We start from the raw sequence: 27,733 nt of genomic DNA on the forward strand, positions 1-27,733 counted from the left end.
ACACAAATTAACAAATGTAAAGAGATATTTAATAAATTAACAATTTACGCATCACCGTAAGATCATCTTTTATTAATTTACTGATTGTATATTGTCTGTTTTATCTAAATTATCCCCGTTGTCAATCGCACGTAATGTAGCAAGAAGTTTATCTTTGTCATGAATACTAACTCTTGGTTGTCTAGTGGTTTGACTAACACTTTTTTTGTCCTTTTCTTCACTTTTTTTCTCTATTAAAATGTCTTTAAAAATATCCAAGTCATCTTCATTTGCCAAAAAAGTCTTCTTTATTTGTTCTTCCAGGTTTTTGGTTTCGGTGAATACTTCTACTATTTTATCAGTATCCTGTTTGTACATCTTAATGCTGGTCTTGTGAGTTCGTATTTTGTTATCACACTTTTTAACATCAGTCAATACAGAGTTGCAATATGACCCCAATTTTTTGTCGAACTGATCTGTCCCGTTTTTAGCAGACTTTTGAATAACTGAGTCAATATGATTGGATAATGCGCTAAATTTTTTATCTGTGGCACAATCCGAGTCCAAGCTGGCTGCATCATCATTATAATCAGTCTGAAGCTTCTCCAGCATATTTTCTATTTCCTCATCCTCCTCATCAGTTCTTTGTAGAAGTAATTCCTCTCGTTTTATTTGAACCTTCTGACCTTTAGCTTCCAAAGTTTTTTCTATATTTTCTATTTCCTCTGATAAATCAGTGTAATCTCCATTATGTCTTTTGTCGTTAGATTCTATTTCTTCATCGCAAGAATCATTGTCTTTTTCAGATTTGTTTTCTTTAGGAATTTTATAAAATCCGTTCTTATTATACTTCTTGAATCTTTCTACGTCTTTGGTAAATTCCATTAATTTTTGGTTAATATTGTTACTAGACTCCTTCTTGTCAAACTCCGTAAAATTCTTGAGAGACTGATTACCATCAAGGGATATTCTCTCCAATGATCTCCTGTGCTGGGCTTTTCGTATGACTTCATCTAACAATATATCTTCTTCCGATTTAGATCTTTCAACATTACCTTGGTCCAAGTCAATTTGGTCTTCCTCCTCACATTCTTTCAACAAATTCTCAGAAGACTTATTTTTGCCTACACTTTTTACCGACCCACTGGACAACCTACTTTTAATACTTTCCGTTGGCGGTTTCATCAACACGCTTGGTTTATAATCTTCTTTAAACTTAGTGTGAATCGGTTCTAACTTTACATCACTAACTGGAGCCTTCATCTCGCCACCATTCAGTTGCACCATTGACATGGTTTGTCTATTCGTCTTTGCGAAGCGGTTCCGTTTGCTGGGAGACAATTCCCTGCTCTAAATACAATCATGGTTAAAATTATTGCAATCTGTTTTTAATAACTTACCTCTATTAATCTGTTCAGTCTCTCAATTTCCGACATTGCATTCAAAATATCCCTTTGATACTGCTTATTTTTGACAATTTCTGCATTCAAGCGGTATTTTGCATTTTTGCTTTCTAACAATAACCTTTTGTTTAATTGGGTTACTTGATCTTCCGATTTCTTTAAACTAATTTGCAAATCCTCAACTTTCTCCACTAACTTCTCACGCTCAGTTAATCGCTTGTCCTTGTTCAAACTTTCCAAATGTTGCAACTGTTCCTTGGCTCTAGTTAACTCTTCCTCCTTTAGTTTTAAAGCCAGGCTGGTGTCCTTAAGCGATTTCTTCAATGTTTTGTTTTTAACTGTCAACGCTCTGATTTCTTCCTCGTGTTTGTGCAACAAACGCGGTAAATCAGCGTTGGAGCTTTCATATCTATAAATGGGCCTACTGATACAGAGTTTCTAAAAGTAAATGGACAACAAACCTGTTCAAAGCTTTGTCTTGTCTCTTTTGTAGATTTTTAAGCGCCTGGTTTTCTCTTATTATTTCCTAAAGTCAATACAAACATAACAGACATGCTAATGAATATATACGCTCTTACCGCTAAATGAAAGTTTGCATCGTTGAGTTGGCTTTGTAAAGACCTGACTTTTTGTAGTTTCGCAGATAAGACTCTCTGTCGTACGACATTGCCCGTTTGTTTCGGCGGCGTAGTTCTCAAATTATATGGCAGAACTTGTTTTCTTTTCTTGAAATAACAACTAGAATTTGTACAGACCGTATCGCAACTCTTGCTCCTACTGAAATTTCATTAGATGCATTTAATGAATTTTTCGATGCTGAAAATACTACCTGGTATCCTGTCCAGTTTTACTAGTCGAGGCGGTACTAGCGCAACTTGTCATATTTGTATTTTGCCTTACACTGCATGTAAATATTTGGTAAAATGCTCAAAAACTGCAATGCAGGATCATACTGTTTGTATACAAATGACACTGACGTTGTCTAGGTAACGGTGTCGATGATTATTAATCTAATGATTGGTTGGAGAATAAAGAACAACTAGAATGAAAGCGTAGAGTGTATATAATAAATATTTCTATGAAACAAGTAACAAATGTATTTAGAAAATAATATATATAATAATATAGTACTTAAAATTAAAAACACTTAGTAATCAATCCAATAATGGATGGAATGGTTAATTTTTATTTATTTATTTATTGGATATAGGCGTGGGAAATAAAAGAAAACCAATTAACAATTTGTAAAGTTTTATTTAATCAATAATTCTGATTTATAATAACGATTTTAGGTATAACAACTGGCTACAATACTATGTTTAAATTTTCACTAATTTTAACACCTGAGATTTGTATGTCTTAAAGAATCAAATATTAGCATATAATTAAAACAAATATTGGGCAATCCTGACTAATATAAAAATATTATTTAAACTTAAATTTACTTTGGATACAAAATAATTAATTTGTTATTTTTAGGGTAAGGATTATTAATAAAGAATGTTCTAAACGAAATATAAAATTAAAATAAATTTATTATCTTATAGTACATTGGTGACAAAATATTTGGCAACAACAAAATAATAATTTAGTCAATATATACGTTGATAAACACCATAAATACCAACAATAAAATAAAGATGAGAAAAATGAAGTAAAATTAAATCACAACAAATATATAACCATATTTACACTTAAAACTAATCACGTTTAAACTTAATAATAAAAAATAGGATTATTTTTCTGTTGGAAGGGCTTTAATGTTTTGTGTACACCATAGTTTAGAATATAGTGAATTTGGATTTGATATTAATGTTTCATGGGTACCAGTTTCACTGATTTGGCCATGTTCTAAAACAAAGATTTGATCTGCGTCCATGATTGTACTTAACCTATGTGCGATACAAATACTCGTCCTTCCTTCAGTTGCCCTCCTAAGAGCTGAAAGAATGTTCTGCAAAAACAGAAATACACAGATTACCCTTCTGTCATCAACATTTACAGTGTTATACTTACATGTTCTGTGATAGAGTCCAAAGAACTGGTTGCTTCATCAAACACCAGGATGGGGGAGTTTTTCAGAATAGCTCTGGCAATTGCTACTCTTTGTTTTTCACCGCCAGACAACTTCAAACCCCTTTCACCCACTTGGGTTTCATACTGTTGTGGCCATTTCATAATTGAGTCATGTATTTCAGCCATTTTGGCCGCTTGGATGACCTGCTCTTCGTCAGCACACAAATCGCCATAATGAAGATTATGCCGGATGGTGTCGTGGAATAGGACCGAGTCCTGTGGTACGATTGAGATGCTACGTCTCAAACTATTTATGTCCACGTCACGTATATCCTGATTACCAATCAAAATACGACCGTGGGACGGCTCGTAAAATCGATACAACAGACGTACAATTGTTGACTTTCTGCAAAGGTAAAATAAAGTAAAAGTATTCACATTTCATACAAAATTATTTACCCTGCACCTGACCCTCCCACAATAGCGACTTTCTGTCCGGCGGGAATTGTAAATGTCAAGTCTTTGAAGATGGTCTTGCCTGGTCCATAATCGAAGCTGACGTTTTCGAATTTGATGTCACTAGAATCGGCGTCACAATACAAGTAAGGCGCTTGTGGTTTATTCTGAAAACATCATTTTTCATTATATACTTTTTGAGATTATGCAAAGAAATGTACCTTAATTTTACTGTCCATCATCATTAGAGTAAACATTGTCTGCATATCAATTAGTGCTTGCCTAACTTCTCTGTACACACTACCCAAAAATCCTAATGGTATGGACAGTTGAAACAGAAGACCATTGACCATCACCAAGTCACCAACACTCATGTTACCTATGATACATTCATATACTAAATGCATTTAATTAAATAGGTATATATGTACCTTTAATAATTTCTTGGGCTGCTAAAATCATAATCCCGCTCAAGGCAGCACTGAAAATTGCATTTTGCCCGAAATTCAGTAGGGCTAAACTCGATGTCGTTTTCAAACTGGCAGATTCGTATTTCTTAAGTACATTATTGTATCGGTCGGCTTCAAATTCTTCGTTATTAAAATACTGAAATCAGTTTATAATTTCTTGATCAAATTATATGATAAATAAAACAAGTATTTGGTCACACAGTTAGATAACCAATCGTAATTGCATATAATTAATTAGTTATACAGAATCAGAATTTTGTACATAAGTACAAATTTTAATAATCGTTTCTCAATTTACCTTAACAGTTTCATAGTTGATTAGTGAATCAATAGCTTTGTTTCCTGCTTCATTTTCAGCTTGATTCATGTACACCCTGAACTTGGTTCTCCATTGTGTAACAGTTAAAGTATACAAACTATAAACTGCCACACAACCCAATGAAATGCCTTAAAGCCATCAAATAAATAAGCACACATTACCAAAATTAATATTTATACAAACCAGCAAAAGCAGCACCACACTTTAGTCCTAGAATTGATGAGACTAATGCAAGTTCAAATGCTGTTGGAACAACATTGAAAACCATGGCAGACAACACAAAATTTATCCCCCTTGACCCCCTATCAATGGTTTTAGAGAGAGCACCTTAAAAACTGCAAATAAATAAATAAATCAGGATGAATCATCCTCTGACATACCAGTTTGTCTACTCAAATGAAAAGACAAATCTAAGTTGTGCAAGTGTAGGAACACATTTTTGGCGATTTTTCTTATTGAATGTTGGGCGACCTTGGCAAAGACAGCACTTCTAAGTTCATTGAAGCCAGCAGCACTAGCCCTTGCAATACCATCTAAAACACATTTAACTTATAATTTAGTTATTGTGAAGAACTAGTAACTTACATCCGAGCATTATACTGGTTGCAACAGTAGTTACTGCGGCCGGACCTGAATCCATGTTCATGGTTCCAGCCATGTTCAGGTAATCCACTGCATATTTAAATATAAAAGGTACAGATACATTCATAACTTTGGCAGCTACTAATAAACCTAAGGCCAATTTCACTCTATCTCTAATCATTTTGTTATCCTTTGGCCATATATATTGCAGCATGGCATGTATCATCTCGCGGCCGGTCACTGCTTTGCCATTTAAGGGGATGGTTTCCCTGGATAGGACTGAAGCTCCTGGGTGAAAACATCCTCTTGCTGGTTGTTTGGTAAAATTAAAACTAGGTTTTCTCTTTAACGCTAGGGCGAGTATTCCACCGCCCAATTTTGTTTTAGGTTCTGTTTCTTTTGTGATTGTGCTAGACTAAAAATTGGTTTTGTTAGACTTGTTCTTTGTTGATAGCTCTCTATAATATTGCGCGTGTACGCACAGAATTGAACTCTGATATGAGATGGTCAATTATTACTTTAACTTGTGTAAACAATGATGAAATTTTGTACTTTTATAAACCATTTATAACCTAAAAATTACGTAAAACTTACTTGTTGCAGTTGATTTATGGCAGGAATGTAGTTATATAATAATTTATTTTTTGTGTAAAGATGACTGTAGTTCCTACACCTAAATGATTCCTTATAACATAAATTTAGTAATTTACATTGATGTTGACTTAAATTTATGATTGTGGCCATTTTCGCAGATGACCAGCCGCTGCCAAAGCGCAGTGTTGCCAATAACAACTGATCACATTTATATTAACTGATAGATACATAGATTAAAAAATATATGATGATCCAACATATAATTACATAGATAAAGTATTGTTCATCTTAATTACATTTTCATGTGTGTATAATAGCTTATTTGAAACAAAAAAAATAAAATAAACAGATAAACAGAACCGTACTCCATAATTTGTGGGTCCATTCAAATCACATTCACTTAACAAATTGTTCCAAATTAGGTTTTAAAAATATTGTTAATACTATAATTACTAATATACACTATACAAGATGTTTCTAAAATTGGTGGTCACAATGTGAGACTAAGTAGAACATGTCCAATATCAATGTAATAAACTTTCCATAATAGTACAGTAGGTAGATTCTGGGGGGTTCCCCTCTTTTTCTCGTCTTGTTTTCTGACAGAATATTTTTAAAAACTATTAAACTTTTCATATTCTTTGCACAATTTGGACAAAACGGTACTTTTGATTAACGTTGATGAAAGTTGATTTCCATACAAATTTATATTTATTAAAATTCCATATCCCTTATAAAGATTGTTTATTTCAGTAAAAAAAATAATTTCCTTCCTCCTGCTTCCAAATTGTGACCACCTATTTTTGAAACAAGTTGTATATATTTTTTAATTGATAAATTTGATAGCAAGTTATCTCAATGTCAAATAAAATTTGTACACATCAGTGATTAATTAATATTTAAAAATTAAACAATTTTGGGCAAATAAAAGAATCAATTTGATAAAAGATTTATTGAAGAAAGAAATATTTACAAAATCCAAAATAATTTCAACAGTAACATTTGAGATAACAATCATAATTTTTATTGTTCAAAGCACTTAGGACCGTAACCTTAATGTTGTCGCATAAATATAATACTTAAATAGTTGAAAATATGCTTTGGCGAGGAACAAAGCATCTAAAGTATATAGATATAAATGAAAAATAAATGAGTCAATATGATTGGGTGCGCGTGTATAAATTAAATAATATGAATTACGATTCTTCAGCCTTTTCAGATGGATCTTCGTCGGGATTGTCCCCGCTCTCGTCCACTTTGTCATGGTTCGCACCATTCTCTAATTTCTGTTCGTCGGTTTGGTTCTCGTCCGCTTTCGCGTCCTCCGACTCTTTATTGTCGTCTATTTCATTTTCTTTCGACTCTTCTACGTTTTCGACTTCATCTTTAGGCACTTCTTCGTTGGTGTTTTCGATTTCGGCGTTCGACGAGTCCGCGTCTTCGACTTCGACGTCTTTTTTCGCGTTGCCGTTTTCTAGTTGGATCGAGGTGGTGGACGTGACCGTCGCCGTCGAATCGTCCGGGGCCAGTTTCAGGAATTTTTCCATTTCGTCCACTTCGTTCGCCATGTCGAACATGTCGTAATCCTAAAATTATAAAATATTCAAAAATTTTGGAAATACAATCATTGTGATTTATCCACGAAGTCCACAAAGATTCAAGTATTTTTAAACGATTAATGAAAATTGTTAAGTTTATACACTTTTGAATACTGAATGTAACATTTTCTTAAAATATTGGATAATTAATAAAAGAGATTTATTACGTTAAATTAGGGATTTTTCTTAGAATATTTCTTATTTTTAACATTGATGCCTGATGTTAGGATTATTTCGATTTTTTACATTGGAACCTTTTAATGTTGGATTTAGTTTTTTATACACTAGAAAATTAAGAAAGTTATAAACATATTTTTATACGAAATTAGACATTTTTTAGGTTAAGTTTTCCCTTAGATTATTTCTATTTTTTACAATAAATGGACTTCCTTTTATATTGGGGATCTAAATTAGTTTAGTTAGATTAGATTAGTTTATCATGAGTTTTTCCTTAGTGATTTTTATGTTAAGTTACCCTTTAATTTCCTAAAATAGCTCTAGTTTAGCACTTTTCTTATTTTTGATATTAAATTGGTTTATTTTTATGTTGGATTTAGTTTTTCCTACATTAGATAATTAAGAAAATTATGTCCATTTTTTTATGTTAAATAAGGAATTTTTAAGTTAAATTACCCTCAGTTTTTTATTATAAATTAGTTCTAGATTTTTTAATTTATGTTTTCTCTTAGATTATTTATATTTTTTATATTAATTAGACTTCTATTATGATGGATACAATTTTTTTTCTACATTAGATAATAAAGAAATTTGGGGATATTTACAGTTTTTTATTTTAGCTCTAGTTTATCCTTTAATTAAGACAATTACGTCTATTTTCTTACGCTAAATTAGATCCGATTTTCTAAATCTATCTTAGACTGGTTTTGAATTTCGTATCATTAGTTCACTTTATGTTGTAGGTATAGCTTTGATTACATTATTTGTTTTCAAACTTCGGATGTTAAAGTCATTAAAAGCTTCATAACTGTAATGACTAATTTGGAATACAAAGGCTCCATTATCACAAGTCTAAAAATAAATGTGCAGCTGCTGCATTTGCATTGTTCTTAAGATATCATTTATTTATATCCCTAATGGAACGGATATCCGAACACAAACGAAGGTCAAAACGTATTAACATCTTTAAAAATCAAAAAGAATAAAATAATAATTTACATAACGCTAAAACAAAACATTTCTATTTATATCACAAAATACGAACATGCCAAAACATTCAGATAGTGTTAAAGGCTCAATTAACTGAATTGTCTTGTACGATCCAATTGTGGCAGTCAAATCAGAATGCGACTTCGATGCCCACACATAAAACTATCGCATATTATGCATTTGTGGGTTACAGTTTTTATCTGTGCGTTTCCTTTAATGATGGTTTTATTCAAATTGGTGCACTCACGTCCATAATATTATATTAAAATTATTATTATATAGGTGTAAACAGTTAGAATTAAAAATTCAAATTCAGTTTCGCACTAATTAATCCAATAAGGAAAAAATTAGACGTTGGTGGTTGTTGCATGACAAACTAACGTTCATATTTTATGTTACAGCTCTTTTTTAATAAAAATAACTGCGTTGTCCGTAATTATGTTAATTTAAAGCGTAATTTAGGTGAAGAGTGTACGAGTAATGCGCTTACAATCCAATTAGTCATAATGTGACTAACTTGCATGTCTCATCCTCCAAAAATCAATGGTAATAAATGTATATTAATAACTCGGGAATACAAAGTTGTGTGCATTACTGTGCATAACAAAATCTTTGTCCAAGAGAAGCAGTTAATACAATCATTTTTATTAACGACGAAGAACAAATATACATTGTGTGAATTAGATTAATTATTCGAATTTTTTAAAAACATTTGGTGAAGTTGTTTGTGTGGTTTTACAACAATAATTTCAATAAATACATATTCTATAGATAAAGGAACTTTATAAAACTGATAATTTGCGTTTTGTGGTTTAATAACATTGGTCATAGGAATAGCACACTTTACTCTCTTAACGTTAATTAGAACAAGAAATAATGGCGTTTATCGATTTTTATAATTTGTCTGCCAATAAAAGCAGTTGTTTTTTTGCCAGTACATCTTCTTACTGTATTTTCAATTGAGTGTGTTTGTTAATAAGCATTGCAAACCATTTTTTGGGATTATCATAAGTTTTTAAAGATCAGCAATATTTAGTCCTTGATATTTCATGTTAATTATTATTTTTTACTTCTCTGCAGTGCAATGTTTCTTCTCACTGAAAGAAAAATTATTAAATATAATAACGTAAATTCTATTAAGAATAAGTTCTCACTATTAAGAGTATTGATAAATACATACAAATACATTTAAATGTACTATTTCTTTGGCCAGTCAAATAAGACTATAATATCTCCGACGTTTATAAGATATGCACAAAAAAAATAGAATATTGAAATTTTTTATACTTTCTGGATTTAATTTAAACCCTTTTATAAAATGTTTTATAAAATATTTGAATGTAAATTTTGTGCTATTTTCTTGGTCTTCACTGTACATATAAATACAATTTTGACAACCTGCTACATAATATATATTTTTAAAAAATGTAATACACATAGTTAAACAAGCAAAAGTTTTGAAATATTGTTATATACTGTGTTACTCATGAGTAATATTCTGCAATACATCAATGTCAAATATTTATTATGTATTTAGTCTAAAAATATGTATCGCAAAGTGACGACACTGCCCCATTTGACAAACGCTATTATAAACAGGGGAAGTACATCTAAAATAGCAAAAAATTATGCTCACCCCACAGTACACATCGTCGTTGAAAATCTGCGGAGGCAACGGGTGTCTGGGGTTGGGATCACTGATAGTGGCACCGTTCGAAGTGGAACTGTTCTGCATGAAATCCTTGTCCTCCTCGCTGCCCGGCTCTGCGATGTCCACCACATCGTACTTAATGTTTTTCGAGTCGAGGATCAGCAGCACCCTTTGCTGCCGCTTCTTCACCTGTCACCGAAAACAGGTGTATTTTTAATTTTCCCCACGTTCCTTAAAATAAACCGGGCCCGACCGTAACGCCGTGCCCCGAACCAAATCACGTAACTCACCTCTTTGTTGCCCGAGATGCCGCTGATAAACACTCTGATAACCATGTTCGTGTGTTCCCTAAGCCGATCTATTTGTTGTTGGAAAAAAATACGGTGCGATGGTAGGAGGTTTTTTGACAGATTATTCGGCAATGTGGCGCCACACCTAAATCGGTGCAGGTGATTGTACTTGAAACACTACAGTTAGGAAACGAACCTCTATGTGCTGGCGGTGCAGAACCGGCTCGGCGAGAATTCAATCTGGACGGCGGACGTTCGCTTACACCCGGCGCAACGCTCTCCCCGTTCCCGTGCCCCCAGCTGTCCCGTTCCTCTTCTGTGCGACGCAAATTGACCGTGGAATTACGAACAATGCGGGAACATCGTGTGAGTGAATTTCTGGTTGAATATAAATTGATTGGCCTAATTAGTTTTCAATTCGGAACGGATATTTAGTTAATCTTATTAAAATATTATAATATACTATATAATAATGTCTAATAAGATTAGTTCCTTCCAGCTACATTCGTTTTTGAGGTTACTAGAAAAAATAATAATAATAAAATTGGAAGGATTTTTAAATCTGAAATGATTAATTTTATTGTTATTCTAATAACCGTTTTAGATTATTATTTACTTCTTCTCTATAGAATATTTTTTCTTCTAACTGAAAGTGAATTTATTCATTAAAATAATGCAAATAAGTTTCCTTCAAAGAGGTGCAGGAAATCACCAAAGTCACTAAAGTTCAAAAAAACATCGACCAACACAACATCTTGAACGTCATGATAAAGAGTATCCTCAACAAAGCATGGGCATCCATCGCCTCTGTATATTCCCCAAAGCTTCGAAGAGAGCAACAGTCATCATGCTCCCAAAACCTGAAAAATCTTTTCACCAAACTACCGACCCATGGAAAAGGTAATTCTCAACGGGCTCAAACTGAAAACATACGAATTGAGAATCATGTCAGATGAAATAACTTATGGTTTCAACAGAAGGGAATCTAGTGGTGCAATCTTTATAGATATCACCACACAGGTCCTAAACTTCCTAAACGAACATACGTCTCGCAGATCCAAAAGATCCCAAAAAACTGAAAATTCTAATTTAAAAGAAATCTCGTAGATGATTTAGGTGCATTTAGAGCATTTGGAATGTTGGAATCTGAGGACAATCAGATTGCAATCGAGCTCAAGAGTTTTACACATTTGTATGGAGTTTCCTTCTGTTAAAGGAATTTGTTGTAATAGCCTTACAAAAGTATACATATTTCATGGCAATACTCGTCTGCATCTGTCAGGAATTGTACTTAAACAGCTCGAAAAGCTGGGTATTAAGGCCTTACAACTTCCCCCGAGGTCACCTGACCTAAATCATATTGAACATGCAAGGGATATGTTAAGATAGCGGCTTTTCAGCCATCTATACTATCCTAATACTCTTAAGACACTTTCAAGGTATAATTTCGATGACATGGGCCAATATATCACAAAAATTAAAATTTAATTATAAATTTTATTATTTTCACGATTTTTTTTATTTAAAAATTCAAAAGGAGAAAATAAAAAATATAATGACATCGAGACTACTAAATACTTTTTTCAACGTCTAAACTAATGTTTAAAAGTTAGGGTTTACATTCTAAAATTATATTTTAGTCTAAAACTGCAAACTAATTTGAAACCAATAAGAATAGGTTCATAAAATATGTATTGAAGATTATTATTAATACGCAATAAAATTTTTATTAAAAGTTTTACTTCTTTGACATAAATTAAAACAACTTTATAACTAAAAGCAAAGCAATTTATTTATTCAACGTTCAATTTAATCAGTAACAATTTTGCTTAAATAATACAAAAATATTAATATGTATACTTATAAATAAAAGTTAATAACGACATGCTCATTTATACAAAGGAAAGCTTTATTTAGCCTTCACTGCCAGTCTGCAGCAAGTTCAAGGCCCTATGGAGATTCTCAATAGCCGTCTTAACATCATCATAATTTAAAGCTGAAGTGGCGAACTTGCAATACTTCTGGGCCTTTTGTATCTGATCAGGGCCTAGAGAAACGCTTCCAGATGAGGGTAGAAGTGTCGTGGATGGTGCGACTGGAGTAACAGGCGTAGCTGGTTGCGGTTTCGGAAAAGGCACTGGATCTGGTTGTACACTTGGAGTGACAGGCGACGAAGCGGGTGCCGGTGCCGAGAACGTGTCCTCTGGCTTGGGTGGTACATTATCTGGTGGTATGTTGAATCCGGTAGCTCCGTTCGCTCCAGGATTGTTCAACGAGAATTTCGCACGTTCTTCATCGTCCAAGTCGTTGACGGACACGATGGTGTTCTCGTGTTCGCCGGGCGCACCTGGAATGGGCTTATCGCCGGTTTTCAAACAGTTGTGGATGTAGGCGGCCTTCCATTTTGCATACTTTCTTTTCTCGTTCATCTCCTCGGATAAGTCAAATTGTTCGCAAACGTCTAATAACATTCCTGCCAAGTAGAAGGTCTTTACGGTGTTTCTGGAAACAAATAAATGTTAGAATATTCACAGATCCAATTTATAAATATTATAATAAAAATAAACATCAAATTTAGACTCACATAACAAAAAATTTAGAGATCTTCACATTATACATATCTTCAAAACTATTGAACAATAATCTCAAAGTAGCAAAAACAACATTAGTTAATATATCTTACTTGTTGTATATCTCAGCTCTATCTTGTTGATCACCATGATTAAAAAGTTGCAAAGCATACTCCTCGATGAGGGCATGTGCAGCAGCTTCACTTGTTATGCCCTCATTATCAGGGTTAGCCAGTTTTGTCTGTTCGAGCCAGTCAAGCAATGCTGTAATGAGTGCAGATACTTCTGGTGGCTTAGGACCAGGAAGGATTTTTAATGCTAATCTACAGGCAGCCATTCGTGCTAAAAACGTTGATGATTAATAGGATGAATTTTGTTTAATTTATGTGGGTTTACCCCAGTAAGCAACGACGATGTTTCGGGCCTCATGTTCGTCGGCAACTTTTAACAAATGTGCCACCGGTTTAATTTCCTTAGGAACAGGTGGAAATCCCATTGTGATGCCGCTTTAATTTTTAAATAATAATTATTGAATTAGATCACCATATAAATTTCGTTCTATCACAACAAATTTGACGTTCAATGCTGACAACTTAAAAAACGAAATACACAGTCGCAGTTGATGTGATTCAGCAAACCGCCTTACTGTGAACTGGTTATTTTCGTTAGACACGTTCGACACCTTTGACTCGGCAAGGTTCGGTTTCTGGACTGTGTCGTGGACCCCATGATTATATCAGCCGCAAAGTAATCAAGCGTTCTTTTCCCCAACTTTGTTCTTGATATATAATTTGAAATTAATATATAAATAGCAAGATTCACAGTTGTTGATATTTTTGTTATTAAAAATAATTTCATAATGTAACCTATTCTCTATTAATCAGACCTATTTTCAAACCCTGAATGAATTATTTGATTAGTTCTTAATAAAAATTTTGTTTTAAGAAACTAATATGCATAAAATTATGAAAAGAAATGAAAAAATTGAATAGAAGGAAATATATCTAATCTTAATACTTGTATACTGATAAATTAAAACATAAATAAATACTTGTTTCTGCATTTCGTGCGTCATCAGATAGGACACAATTCAAAATTGCAACTCTGTACAACTCTGAAAATCCTATGACAAGCTTTACAATTAAAATACAGTTTAATTTGGTTAGTGAGGTAGTAGCTTGACGCTGCATTTACGGTGTCAAGGTTTTCAATTGGAAACATTTATTAATTTTATTCTTCAAAGGTAACAATTTTGAAAAACTAGAAAGCCCATCGTCACTGAGTAAATGCAGCACTATACTAAGTTTCAATTTATCAGCATATAAATTTAGTTCTATGAGACTATCTATAATAAATAAATAAATAAATGAATTTATTTATAACTTTATTTATAAATAAGTTCATTTGGATATTGGACAAACAAATACAAATTGATTAACATAATAACATAATACTATAAATGACATGACACTTGTATTACAATTAAGCTGAAAGAGAACATCTGATTAGATTACCTAAAAGACATCAGAAACACATTTTACGACACACAAGATGTAAAACTTTTATTAATTGCTCAATAAATATATAAATCTGTAATGCAGTGTAAAAGAGATAAATAGAGGATAGAAAATAACAAAAATTTTATTTTATGTATGTATGCTGAAAGATAATATCTGATTAGATCACCTAAAAGACATAAGAAATAAACATTTTATAACACATAAGATGTAAAATTTATATATTAATTAACATAAATATGTAATTATATGACAAAGGAATAATTATATGGACAGAAAATTGAATAAAGTATTATTTATGTAAGCTGAAAGAGAATATCTGATTAAATTACCTAAAAGACATAAGAAATAAACGTTTTATGACACAATAGATGTAAAATTTATATTAATTAGATAAATATGTAATTATGAGGCAAAGGAATAATTATATGGACAGAAAATTAAAGTTTTATTTATGTAAGCTGAAAGAGAATATCTGATCAGATTACCTAAAAGACATAAGAAATAAACGTTTTATGTCACATAAAATGTAAAATTTAGATTAATTAACAAAAATATGTAATTTAATGGAAAAGGAATAATTATATGGACAGAAAATAAAATAAAGTTTTATTTATGTAAGCTGAAAGGGAATATTGGATTAGATTACCTAAAAGACATAAGAAACAAAGATTTTATGACACCTAAGATGTAAAATTTATATTAATTAACATAAAAATGTAATTGAATGGAAAAAGAATAATTATATGGACAACAATTGAATAAAGTTTTTTTATATAAGCTGAAAGAGAATATCTGATTAGATTACCTAAAAGACATAAGAAACAAACATTTAATGAAACATAAGATGTAAAATTTATATTAATTAACATAAAAATATAATTTAATGGAAAAAGAATAATTACATGGACAAAGAATTGAATAAAGTTTTTTATGTAAGCTGAAAGACAATATCTGATTAGATAATCTAAAGAAATAAAAAACAAACATTTTATAACATTAAGATGTAAAATTTTTATTAATTAATCAAAATAAATATGTAATTTAGTGGAAAAGGAATAAAAAGGAGGAATAGGAAATAAAAAAAAAAGTTTTCTTTATTTATGTAAGCTGAAAGAGAATATCGGAGTACATAAAACAATAAAAGGTTTACGAAAACTTTCATTTGGGAAAGTAATGCATAAAATGTAATGGAGCAGCAATTTGTTCTACCTTCCACAAATATTTAGTAAAATAATTGATGGACGCAATGATAAACCAACAGCAAAGTTGAAGCGACGAAATAAGAATAAGAATAAGAAGATAGCATGTCCAGTAGGGCACTAATTGATCGCACGAGTCACTGCACTACCCCGAACTGCACCACCGAATTAATTGAGGTTGATGGCAACGCGGACCACCACCCCCGACCGACCGACCGATCGATACGCAGATCGATAACAGAATGACCGTAATTCCGCAAATATTTAGTAAAATAATTGATGGGCGCAATGATAAACCGATAGCAAAGTTGAAACGACGAAATAAGAACCGGATATAACATGTTCAAAAACTTACTTTGCGTTGCCAGTTGCCCAGTTAACTAGTCTCGTTCTGGACCTACCTGAAAATAATCAAAAATGTTCAATTAATATTATTGTTTAATTGGTAATTCAATTATTATTTGTTACCTTTAATGCCCTTTCCCTGTTGCCTTATCGTCTCTCCAATGGTTGATTGTGTTATCATAGTTCAGGTCCATCAAAGTCACCAAAATAGTCCACGTTGGAGAAAACACTACATCACTATTGTCCTTAGCACTTTTATCCGTCGAATCGATGAGAAAATAAACACTAATCTTCCCTAAATGTTTTAGTTAAAGAAAGAACACTTTTATTTGTATTTGTTGCTCAAGTATCTTTGAAAGACAAATTATTAATATAGGTACAATAACTTACAAGTGACCGACTATCTCTTTCTCCGGACTTTACTTATCCAAGTAAAGTATAAATACTTTCGACAATTTGTTGGCGACCGAAAATCTCTTTCTCCCAACTTTACTTATCCAAGTAAAGTATTAATCCTTTTTAAAAAATTTATAAATACTTTCAATAATTTATAGGTGACCGACAATCTCTTTTTCCGGACTTAGTATAGTAAGTATAAATGCTTTCGACAATTTGTAAACGACCTAAAATTTTTTTCTCCCAACTTTACTTATCCAAGTAAAGTATCAATCCTTTTAAAAAAAATTATAAATACTTTCAATAATTTATAGGTAACCGACTCTCTCTTTCTCCGGACTTTACTTATCCAAGTAAAGTATAAATACTTTCGACATTTTGTAGGCGACCGAAAATCTTTTTCTCCCAACTTTACTTATTCAAGTAAAATATCAACCCTTTCCTCAAAATGACTTCTGAATGCTTTTATTAATATTTTTCACTGTAAATAATTAATATGACTTTACTTATCCAAGTAAAGTATTAAATTTATACAAAAATAGACTATAGATTTATTTTATTTAGTATTAAATACTTTCGAAAATGTATATTTAAATACTTTTATTTATTCTAGTAATGACAAAAAAATGTTCTTTCAATAGTTAAAACATTGAGAGAGGATTATTTATTTATATTTCTAAGAATTTCGGTATGTCCTGTAATAATAAAAATATACCATAAAAAAGGTACCCAAGAAGGAATTTCTAATGGTGGAAACTGATTTAAAATATAGATGTTAATACAAGTAATTTGCGCAAAAATCAAAATTTACTAATAAAATGTTTAAATACTAAACCGGATCTTTACTTATTAACTTGAATAAATGCATTATTAAATATAAATCGGATTTTTTATTGTGGGACAAAGTCGTAATTTTAAAAATATTTAATTAAAACTTTCAATTGTTTAAACAATTAAAGCATATTTTCAAAAATTGTTTTTGCATCGTCGTGTCGGTCAGCACTCGATGTTTTTCGATCATAAAAAAGTAATCCTTGGTGTGTCACACCATGAGTGTCGGTCTTCAATATCGATTACATAATCAATGTTCAAGTATTTTATTCATTTTAAATCATTTATTTTTCAATTATTTTAATTAAATTAATGTAAATTACTTAAATATTTAAATTCTTATTCATAACATTTATTCTAATTATAAAAAATATAATAAATCAGTTTCGACCAATAAAAATCAAAAATTTTTGTTTAATTAAACTTATTTTAAATACCGACATTAAATTAAAAATCAAAAGTATCTAATTTACTATTAAAATATTTGAATATTAACCAGAAACTTTAAATTAATTCATACTAATTATTGTACTTGAATGTCATTACGTAACTGAACTGAAATATTGTTTAAACAAGTAAATTTTATAAAATTGACTCGTATGTTAATAAAATTCAAATAAACGACAAACAATTACCAAAAACTTTCAACATTGGTTTCACATTTAAACAAAAAAATTAAAAAATCCCTTAAACAATTGATTCAAAATAAAAAATCCTACCTTTTAACCCCGCAGCATGTCCAGAAGGGCACTAATTGATCGCACGAGTCACTGCACTACCCCGAACCGCACCACCGAATTAATTGGGGTGGATGGCAGCGCGGACCACCACCCCCGACCGACCGACCGATCGATACGCGGATCGATAACAGAATGATCGTAATTTAATGGCGCCGTCCAATAACTAGTCACCCCATACCTGTGATTGGTCAACGATGAGGTTTATGTAATTCCTTCAAGAAGGTTTTTGATTGAAACGGAATTTTTTCGTTAAAACATCCGATTGTATACACTCTTGAAAAATATTTTATATTAATTGTTTTAATATTATTAGCCCATTTTACCTGTTTAATGATAATAACCAAAAAATCTGAGGTACTGATCGACAAATTTTATATAAATAATCATTTTTATCCTTTTTAAGAATATTATAATCCATCAAATTAGAGCAATTTTAATGTAAAATTATATAAATTGTTGTTTAAAATATGTATATGAACAATATCTAAGAGAATTTACAAATTTATAAACATATTTAATTATAATTAACAAATAAGCAATATACGTACTACATTATTATAACATTAAATTGAACGTTTGCATTATTATTAACAATTTCGAGCATAATTTAAAATAATTTATAAATTTGAACATGAAATTGAATTTCTCTATTAAATATCCAATTTAACTCATATTAACAATTCTTACAAATGTCTTATATTAATTGCTTAAATGTTATTTAACCATTTTACATGTTTAATGACAATAGATAACCAAAAATTCTGGGGATCTAAGACACAAATTTTAAATAAATAACCAACACAATAATTTTAAACTGAAAATATATTTGTGTTTCCTAAATTGGATATTTGTATTAAGATTACTTTCATTTATTTACTTTCAATAAGCAATTATCACCAGTCGTGGTGTGGGATTAATAGAGTCTATAGTATAGACTTTATACCAAATTTATTCTAAAAAGTATTGATGTTTAACATTTACCAGAAATTTTATAATTGAATATTATTTTACATAATATGATATCTGCAATAATAATTTCTAACTTACTTATTCTGTAACTATATAATTATTTCTAATAGATTAAATATGTTATGCATTTGAAATACGATATCGATTTGGAAACCGATACATGCCGAACGTAGTGGACGAAAATAAGCACTCCAAAATCGTCTTAGATCCGAGAAAGTCGGTTTGCTGAATGGCCATACTGGTTGCAGTTTTTTCCAAATATATTGTGATACATTCCACCTTACACCTTACCTCCACATCTTTTTATATTATTCAAAGTACTTTGAATAATATAAAAAGATGATAAAGCTGCATAAAACAAAAATTAATATAAAATTTTTTAAACGGTCGAACAGTTCCGTGTACTTCCCCCAATGGTGTATGAGGAGTACAAGCATTTAATTGTTTGTTTCAATAGCTAAATGTTAAGAGTCGCTTTAAAACATTATTTTATATAGTCCTTCTGAAAAATAATTAGGAAACTTATTTACAAGATATAAAAATATTGAATTGGAATGTTCCTCCTTTTGTTAGTCTTAATATCTTATTTATTTGATTTGATTTTTATTTGCTTTTCACAATTTTAATTTGTGATCTTATTTCAGTATAATAAATCTTATATATTATATATTTTTTATTATTTAAATGGTATAAACAAGGAATAAAGTAACGCTTCATCATTTTAAAAAAGTATATTAGCCTAAATATATAAAAATAAAGTAATAAATAAATAAATATAACATGAATATACTTTTATTACAAAAATATATCACATATTAAATTTGTACTGCATTGGCAGTTTTTATTACATAAATAAATCGGTCTAATCCAACCAAACCAAAAACAATCATATTGAACATTTTGGAATTTTAATTCAAAATTTAAATTAAACACCCCGGGGAGGAGTCTTACTGATCTTCCGAGGTATCCGTTGGATTTTTCACGACGCACTTCTTGTAGTGCGATCTCATGTTACAGCTCTGCGGAAACGTAAGTCCGCATTTATGGCAGGTGTACGGTTTTACACCAGAGTGAGAATTCATGTGCGCCTTCAAGTGGCGCTTCTTCCTAAAGCTCTTTGTACACAACGTACACGCGTACGGTTTGACACCTATAATAAAACATGAATTAATTGATAAAATGTAGCCAAGAAACAGGAAATTTCTTACCTGTGTGATGTCTGGCATTCATTTCCTGCAATTTTTTTTAGTAAAATCATTCTGAACACAGGTTTTAAACAAGAATTATGCATATATTTTGAGTTATGTCATGCATTTTAAATTATGTCATGTATTTTTTAATATTTGGAGTAAAAAAACACAAGAGATTAAATAATAAATAATATTCGACGTATAATTAATTCAATTGAAGTTTTTGTAAATTAACATTTTAATTTGTGACGTTATATTTTTGAAGGGGCCCTGAAGTTGACTTGTATGTCAAAATAAGTAGAGTTTTAAAATAAAAATATAATAACTGGCTCTTGTTTAACTCCAAATATCAAACTATGTGCCAAATTACCCAAATAATATGTGTATGTGTGTATAATGTGATATTAGAAATGTAAAGTACATATAAATTAACTTTTACTTACTGTCAAATATTAAGTTGAAATTCGTGTATATTTAAAGATGAATCTAATTTTGACGTTTGTGAAGTACCAACTCAAATTGAGATCACAATTTGTACCAAAAAAACAAAAATGATTGTTTGACATATACAAATTTTGTAATTTATTTAGAAAAAAAAAATGTGAATTTTTATCTTTAATTTTTTAATTTGAAAGATTTAATCACTACGCATTGATCTTCAGGCAATTATTTTGTTTAATTTAAGGTTGTTATTTAGTTGTCAATCAGATGTCAAAGTGACACGAACCAAATCGGACCTCTGAAGATGCTACCCACTCGTACTACTGAAACCTCAGGAAATAATTCCAATAAACGTCGATCAATACACCTTATGTTACTTAAAATTAGTTTTTATTTTTAATTTTGGATAAAATTATAAATAATAATAATTTAATTAATTATTTTCACATTCGAAAATGGAAAATATAAATTTATTTAATAATATTTTTATATTTATTTTGAAGAGTGAGTTTTAAGAAAGAGATAATTTTTGTGAGGTTAACAAAAATTTCTGAGAAATAATAGAGAAACTCGTTTACAACAACTGAAATGTCTCTTCTTGTGGCAATTGTGTATCTTTTTTATTTGATTATTATAAATTATTATAAATTACCTCCATAATTTAATAAAATGGCATAAATAAAGAATAAAGTGACTAATCATTTTAAAAATGTATATTAGTCTAAAAATACATAAAATAAAATAATAAATAAATAAATATAAAATAAACATACATTTCTTACAAAAGTATATCACAGATTAAATTTGTATTGCATTATTGGCAGTTTTAATAACATAAATAACGTTCTAAACCCAACTAAACCAAAAAATCAATCGTACTGAACAATTTCGAATTTTAACACTAACTCCTAAACTAAAATTATGGTTGCACCCCGGGAGATGAGTCTGGCTGACTTCCCGGCGGATCCGAGGTATTCGTTGGATTTTTCAGAATGCACTTCTTGTAGTGCGTCCTCATGTTGCTGCTCTGCGAAAATGCGAGACCGCATTTCTGGCAGGTGTACGGCTTCAGTCCCGTGTGGAAATTCATGTGCGTCTTCAAGTGGTGCTTCTTCGTGAAGCTCTTTGGACACAACGTGCAGGCGTACGGTTTGACACCTACAATAACACATGAATTAGTTAATAAAACGTAAAGATTATACGTGAAATTGTTTACCTGTGTGAAGTCTGGCATGCAAACTCATATTGGATCTGTCAGCAAAGGTCTTTCCGCATTCGGGACAAGAGTATGGCCGCTCTCCGGTGTGTACCCTTTGGTGTTGTTTCAGAAGCATCTTCCTCGAGAAGCTTTTTCCACAGGTGGGACACTCGTGGGGTTTAACACCTGTAAAATATTTATATGATTTTAATATTACGTCACTTGTAATTAGTCTACTTATAATTAATATCAACCCACTAGACACTCATTTAGATTTATAATTATAGGCAAAGTTATTCAAACATATGTTGCATTCTAAAAAAGGATTTGTATTATTATTAGACATATTATTCTGGTTATTATGCGTGATTTCCGAATGATTAATACGGACATAGCTTTGATAAACAGTAGTACTAATATGAAAATTGTAGCTGGAACTGGCAGCTAAATTAGATACGTAAAAAATTGATTTTTTTCATATCATACTAATACATATTATTTACTGCTAATGTAACTATGAATAATAAAAACCTACCTAGTAATGTACTAGTCGTGTGCAACATATGTACCTTATAAATACAGTAATAGAAACACTTAAGTAGCAACAACCTATTTTATTTTAATTAATAATAGCTTTATAAAAAGCTAAAATAAAGTTACGCAATCTATCTATATGGCAATTTATTAGTTTAATGACCCTCAAAAAAACGTCTTTATATTATATAATAATTACTCCTAGACAACCATTGATGACATATTTGGCTTTAAGAGAAGATTGTATAATAAAAAATAAATTAACGAGGTGTTTGTAATTACCTGTATGAATTCTGATGTGCATATTGTAAGCCACCCTCTGGTTGAACCTCTTGGGACAATGGGGACACGCATACTCCTTCCGGTCTCTGTGTATCTTCATGTGGCTACTTAAGTAACCTTTGTCGTTGAATACTTTACCGCATTCTGGACATTTCGCGGCGAATTCCTTTGTGCCTTCGTGTACCGATCTGGAGGAAAACAAATTCGTTTAGAAGTCATCATCTTGACGATAATACGGCGTGATTTATTAGTTTGATTTGCAAATTAACGTGAGCCCTCAGGACATGTGAACAAAACTATAATTTGTAGACGGGTAGCACGGATCAAACGTAAATATGGCGTGGGTGGACGGTGAAATCTACGTCAATCAATCGGCTAATGATAAGTTAAATCTCAATCCGAGCCATTAATACGTGTCACATTAGTATTTTGATTCCGTGGATGTTGTGTGACACTGATGGATGTACTTAATTGGTGGGTATTTAGTTTTATTGAAGCATTTTTATTGACAGAGATTTGTGTGATGGATACCATTAATTTATTTCGTACAAAAGCTTAAGTTAAGAGTGACACGAGCATATTTAACGTGATAACGGTTTATTTCATGTATAATTAGGATATTTAGTTAACCTTTTAATTCTAATGTTTGGTCGGTTTCTACAAACTAATCAGGAATAAAAAAACAGAAAAATATTTAATTATACGTGAAGAACTTAAACACTCTTACTGTTTGAGTTAGACTCTCTTTAAATAAGCTGAGGTTCAAAAGTTAGGGATAATAAGTTTTTATGAATTAAAATTAGTACACTTTAATTATATCTATAGATAATGATTATTTATTTATTAATCTCTACAAAATTTATCACAAAAATATAAAGAAAAAACAAAACTAGGTTTTGAAAGACTAAATTAGAATCTAAATTTCTAAGGATCATTATGTCCAGATGTAAAATAACTTCAGATGAAAGGAGTAGTGTATTTGGTATTTTATAATGTGAGATTAAGATTATAATCAAATTCGACATAAAAATTCTACAAATTTAAATAAATATAGACTTATCGTATAAAGGGTATTATAAAAAGTGTTAATGATAAAAATTAGATAAAACAAATTTAATCAATTAAAATTCCCTTTTTTAAAATTCATTATTATATTTATGTCCAGCTCAATTCATAAAAATTTTTATATATCCTTAACTTTTGAGCATGAGTTTACTTTAGTTGCCATTATATTTGATGTGAATCGTTCGTGGCATTTTCGATTGACTAATTAGTAAGTGTTTTGTATTTAGTAACCGATATATTGTTGCGCACAAAGAAATCTTGATTTCAAAATGATGTTTCTCAAATTTAATTTTATGCTATTTTAGTTTATTATTGTCTTTTATTAGCATTCTAAATGACAACTCTATATTACAAATGCAAGCTGCACTTTAATTTATATATTCGAACTGAAATGCATAAAACAAAACTAATTTGTTTAAGAAATAATATTAAAGAAATATGTTTTAGTTGTGGTGGCAACTTATATGTTGGTGACCTCCTAAGGCTTTGATGTGGGCCTGATAAAAAACTACTCGAATCTTCAGTGAATAAGTGGTTTTTAAGTATGGGTTATAAAATTTTACAGCCTTTGGGAAGTACTTATTAGAAGAACCTTAACCACACATATTTTTAATCTAATAGTCACATTGTGCAACTTAGATAAAAATCCTGAGTTGTCGCTACATAAGGAATTTTCTGTTCTATTTATTAGGATTATATCAACCCACAGACCACCACAAGTATATAAAAACATAAATAAGTAAAATAGTGATGATGAAACCTATTATATAATCGGATTCACCCATTTAGCAACATTCCTATTATAAATTAGACTGTGTCAAAAACTGGTAATACTGGCTATTATCTAACGTTAAGGCACTTGCCAATTCTTTTTTAACCAGTTATTTTGATACACAAACCTGAAATTGCGTTCTCAATTTACTTTCTTCAACATAATTGTTATATAATGGTGTGCAAAGTTGAATAAAATTCAACAATCAATTTATAGATTGTGAGAAACCAATTATAGTTATGCTTTATTACTCCATTTACATGATTTATTTAAAGCAAGTGCGTAATGAGCGGTCACACAAATATATCATCACAGATGAATAAATACAGTGGTGACCAGAAAAATAGAACAAAATTTAAATTCAAATACTTTCTTAAGGTATTTCATGAAAGGATTTAATTCAAATTTTGTCCAGTCAGTATAAAAAATATTTTTCAATATTCTATAGTTTTTGTTTATTTTGGCCAGCAAAGTGCCCAGATTTTAATCCAATAGAAAAATAAGGGATTATTTGAATCATCAAAACCATTATGGAGACCAACAGCAGTTAAAAAACAAAAGGTACCCAACAATTTAACATATACATATTTTTCAAAAGTGTGTCATTTCTATGTCCAGCCATATTTCACATTTATTTTGTTTAAAATGTAATTTAATTAGAACTTAGTTTGATTAAGGTATAAAATGAATAAAGAATAGTATATATATTTTAAATAAAATATTTTGATTGCACTTAATTGGAGGTGTGCCTTTCCTAATTAACATCAAGATAGTAATGTATGCTATTTCTTTGGCCACCACTGTAATTTCCTCTTGAGCACATTTTGTGAAGCTGCCTTTGATTTTAATTAGAAATATTAATCAACTGGTTCCCAGTGATTTTTCATTAGTAGGAATATTTGTTGATGTTAATGTCCACGTGATATGAAAGACGTGAAATCAAACAAATGTAATCATCTGCAATAAATCTGTCTGATTTATGAATTAATGGAAATTTTAAGAGTGTGGTTAAACCGCATCGATAAATCTGGGAAGCAACAGGTGTCTTATAAAAAAAGTCGTTTATAAATATAACCGAACGTTAAATAATATCAATAAACCATCCTGTAACTAACAATAAGTTTTATGGCTGGTAAATTAATTTTTAACCATGGTGAAACAAACACAGCGACAAAAGTAAAACACCAAAACTGTGGGAATATTATTAAAATCACTGGTATGTCACCGTTACAGAAAGTGGCTGCAAGAATTGAGGTTTAATATCCTGCAACACGCATACTTGTCACGCAATATATTGTTTTTTATTTTTTTATTTTGTTGCGTTTTATTTTTATAATTTTGTTAACCACCTAAAAGGTGTAAAAATGAACACGAATTATGTTGGTGTCGTACATCATACACCTTTCTCTAATGAATTTAAACGTGTTTAAAGAATATGATAATTACTCAAGTCATTAATATTATTAATGACCGAACAATCTATTGACGTTTGAGCTTCACAAACTTACAAGAATATTAATATGCAATCACGATTCAATTAATTATCTTGCAATCGACACTAGTTGTTTAATATGTTATATAATGTTCTGGTATTTACGGTGTTTTATTTCATTAAACTATGCACGATTTTAATAATATTGTAAAAACTATAAAAAATAATTTAATGAAAGCTCTAGGTTTTTTAATTTACTTTTTTTATAAATAATATAAATTTTTAATCATAAATGGAACGTTATTTACTTTGGAAGAGAATCAAGCACTCAGACAATATCATTGTGACTTAAGACAAATTGAGGTAGCTGAGAGTTTTACTGGTTCCCACCAGTGAAACTCCCAGTCTGACCTAACAGCATCCAAACATTGTACAACAGGAATTCAGGACCTGCTTGAAGATGATCTTTTTTTACAACCCCTGAGTTAGTAATGGAGATACAGCAAGTACATAATATAGATGTTAGCCAGAATACCATAAGAAGCAGATTTCTTCAATTTACTTTCTAGAAGACCAATAAGATGCTTATCTTTCATTAGTAACAAGATTTAAATGGTGTGATTTTCAAAACTCAACGAAAGAATTCATGTTTTATTTATAAGGCCTTTAGATTCAGAGACCTTTTTTATACAGAATGGATTCAAATAGCTCAAAATTATATTGACAACATTATTTTGTCTGGGCCCAACAAATGTAGGGCAGTGTAAACAATCTTAGAGGTCTCTTCACAAACTAAAAACTCAGAATCAGTTCTCCTGGGATGAGACGCCACAAAAAAATGTCTATAATCTCGTTAAATCAATGCGTGGACGCGTCCATGAGTGCCTTAATTGACAGAGGACCCATTATTAGTTTCTGACACTTAATATTTTAAGATTTTTGATTAAATGTTTCAATTATTATTTTATTTTGAATAAATTAATTATATCTATGTCTTGTTTTTTGCACTCAGTATATTTTAAATTTAATAAATATATTTCACTTTAATTTTGTTTAAATAAACAAATGCATAAAATTAAATAAAACGTCTTAAGCAAAATTCTCAAGTTTACAAAAATATTCATAGACATTTCTTGTATGTGTATATTTTAGTTTCTTTATCATTTTAAATGTGCTTAACGTTCTTGCAATGAATATTTATTAACATTTAAAACACGTATTAATTGATGCATTTTATAGCTTATTCCTTGACGACTGGTCAGTCAGTAAAAAGTAAGATTATCCATAAAATAATATTTATATTCTAACCGCGAAATATCCCCTTTTATAGTTATTCTAGAGATCTGTTCATGTTTACTAATCTAATGCTAAGCCAATTCAGTTTTATATCTTTAAATACTGCAGACGATTAATGATGGTACTTCACTCAGTTGTAATAAAAGATACCATTGTCCACAGATTCTTTACGATTCATACTTAAAGATTCGTGACAGCGCAAAACAGAATTATTATTTTTCAAACGGATGACTGATTTCTCAGTATGCACTAAACGTTTACCTTAAATGGAGGCACAAGTCCAGTAGCCAGCCAACCCCACTAATTATCTTGTCAAAACTGTTATGATCGTGATAGAGATGGCATGTGCCGAAGAACTATCCGCAATTTATTATTAGCAACGGTGACACAGAACGGTCTGGTGTTTATTTTATTTGAATATTGAAAAC

At 30.6% G+C, this 27,733-nt stretch overlaps 6 protein-coding genes across 8 annotated transcripts in view; all 6 read right to left on the bottom strand.

Moving 5' to 3' along the window:
* Positions 1-7: 7 nt before the first annotated feature.
* On the bottom strand, positions 8-2,349 carry LOC109601524 (lebercilin). Its single transcript, XM_020017768.2, has 5 exons — positions 2,212-2,349; positions 1,961-2,159; positions 1,844-1,908; positions 1,380-1,791; positions 8-1,329 (listed from the first exon to the last, which is right to left on the bottom strand). The coding sequence occupies exons 1-5, from the start codon at positions 2,262-2,264 to the stop codon at positions 73-75; spliced, it is 1,986 nt and encodes a 661-aa protein (XP_019873327.2). The 5' UTR covers positions 2,265-2,349; the 3' UTR covers positions 8-72.
* A 550-nt stretch (positions 2,350-2,899) lies between these two features.
* On the bottom strand, positions 2,900-6,010 carry LOC109601523 (iron-sulfur clusters transporter ABCB7, mitochondrial). Its single transcript, XM_049966518.1, has 10 exons — positions 5,820-6,010; positions 5,229-5,640; positions 5,024-5,176; positions 4,827-4,970; positions 4,623-4,771; positions 4,286-4,460; positions 4,076-4,233; positions 3,858-4,021; positions 3,399-3,804; positions 2,900-3,336 (listed from the first exon to the last, which is right to left on the bottom strand). Exons 1-10 carry the CDS (start codon positions 5,967-5,969, stop codon positions 3,118-3,120), a joined length of 2,130 nt encoding a protein of 709 aa, XP_049822475.1. The 5' UTR covers positions 5,970-6,010; the 3' UTR covers positions 2,900-3,117.
* Positions 6,011-6,756: 746 nt separating this feature from the next.
* Positions 6,757-10,737, bottom strand: LOC109601522 (SH3 domain-binding glutamic acid-rich protein homolog). The gene is made up of 3 exons (XM_049966366.1): positions 10,526-10,737; positions 10,221-10,424; positions 6,757-7,405 (listed from the first exon to the last, which is right to left on the bottom strand). The coding sequence occupies exons 1-3, from the start codon at positions 10,568-10,570 to the stop codon at positions 7,016-7,018; spliced, it is 639 nt and encodes a 212-aa protein (XP_049822323.1). The 5' UTR covers positions 10,571-10,737; the 3' UTR covers positions 6,757-7,015.
* A 1,554-nt stretch (positions 10,738-12,291) lies between these two features.
* On the bottom strand, positions 12,292-13,681 carry LOC109601521 (vacuolar protein sorting-associated protein VTA1 homolog). Its single transcript, XM_020017765.2, has 3 exons — positions 13,492-13,681; positions 13,209-13,437; positions 12,292-13,027 (listed from the first exon to the last, which is right to left on the bottom strand). The coding sequence occupies exons 1-3, from the start codon at positions 13,589-13,591 to the stop codon at positions 12,439-12,441; spliced, it is 918 nt and encodes a 305-aa protein (XP_019873324.1). The 5' UTR covers positions 13,592-13,681; the 3' UTR covers positions 12,292-12,438.
* A 6,182-nt stretch (positions 13,682-19,863) lies between these two features.
* On the bottom strand, positions 19,864-20,866 carry LOC109606827 (early growth response protein 1-like). Its single transcript, XM_049966542.1, has 3 exons — positions 20,729-20,866; positions 20,304-20,328; positions 19,864-20,245 (listed from the first exon to the last, which is right to left on the bottom strand). The coding sequence occupies exons 2-3, from the start codon at positions 20,323-20,325 to the stop codon at positions 20,043-20,045; spliced, it is 225 nt and encodes a 74-aa protein (XP_049822499.1). The 5' UTR covers positions 20,326-20,328; positions 20,729-20,866; the 3' UTR covers positions 19,864-20,042.
* Positions 20,867-21,456: 590 nt separating this feature from the next.
* The window catches only part of LOC109606826 (zinc finger protein 83-like), a 60,965-nt gene continuing 54,688 nt past the window's right edge, over positions 21,457-27,733 (bottom strand). For all 3 annotated transcript variants that reach the window (XM_049966540.1, XM_049966539.1, XM_049966541.1), the window contains 3 exons: positions 22,741-22,928; positions 21,943-22,110; positions 21,457-21,884 (listed from right to left, as the gene is read on the bottom strand). In XM_049966540.1, the coding sequence (XP_049822497.1) occupies positions 21,646-21,884; positions 21,943-22,110; positions 22,741-22,928 (595 nt within the window). In that variant the 3' untranslated portion in view covers positions 21,457-21,645. The remainder of the gene's footprint in view (positions 21,885-21,942; positions 22,111-22,740; positions 22,929-27,733) is intronic.

This window comes from Aethina tumida, chromosome 4, assembly GCF_024364675.1.
Source record: "Aethina tumida isolate Nest 87 chromosome 4, icAetTumi1.1, whole genome shotgun sequence".
Classification (NCBI taxonomy): Eukaryota; Metazoa; Arthropoda; class Insecta; order Coleoptera; family Nitidulidae; genus Aethina; species Aethina tumida.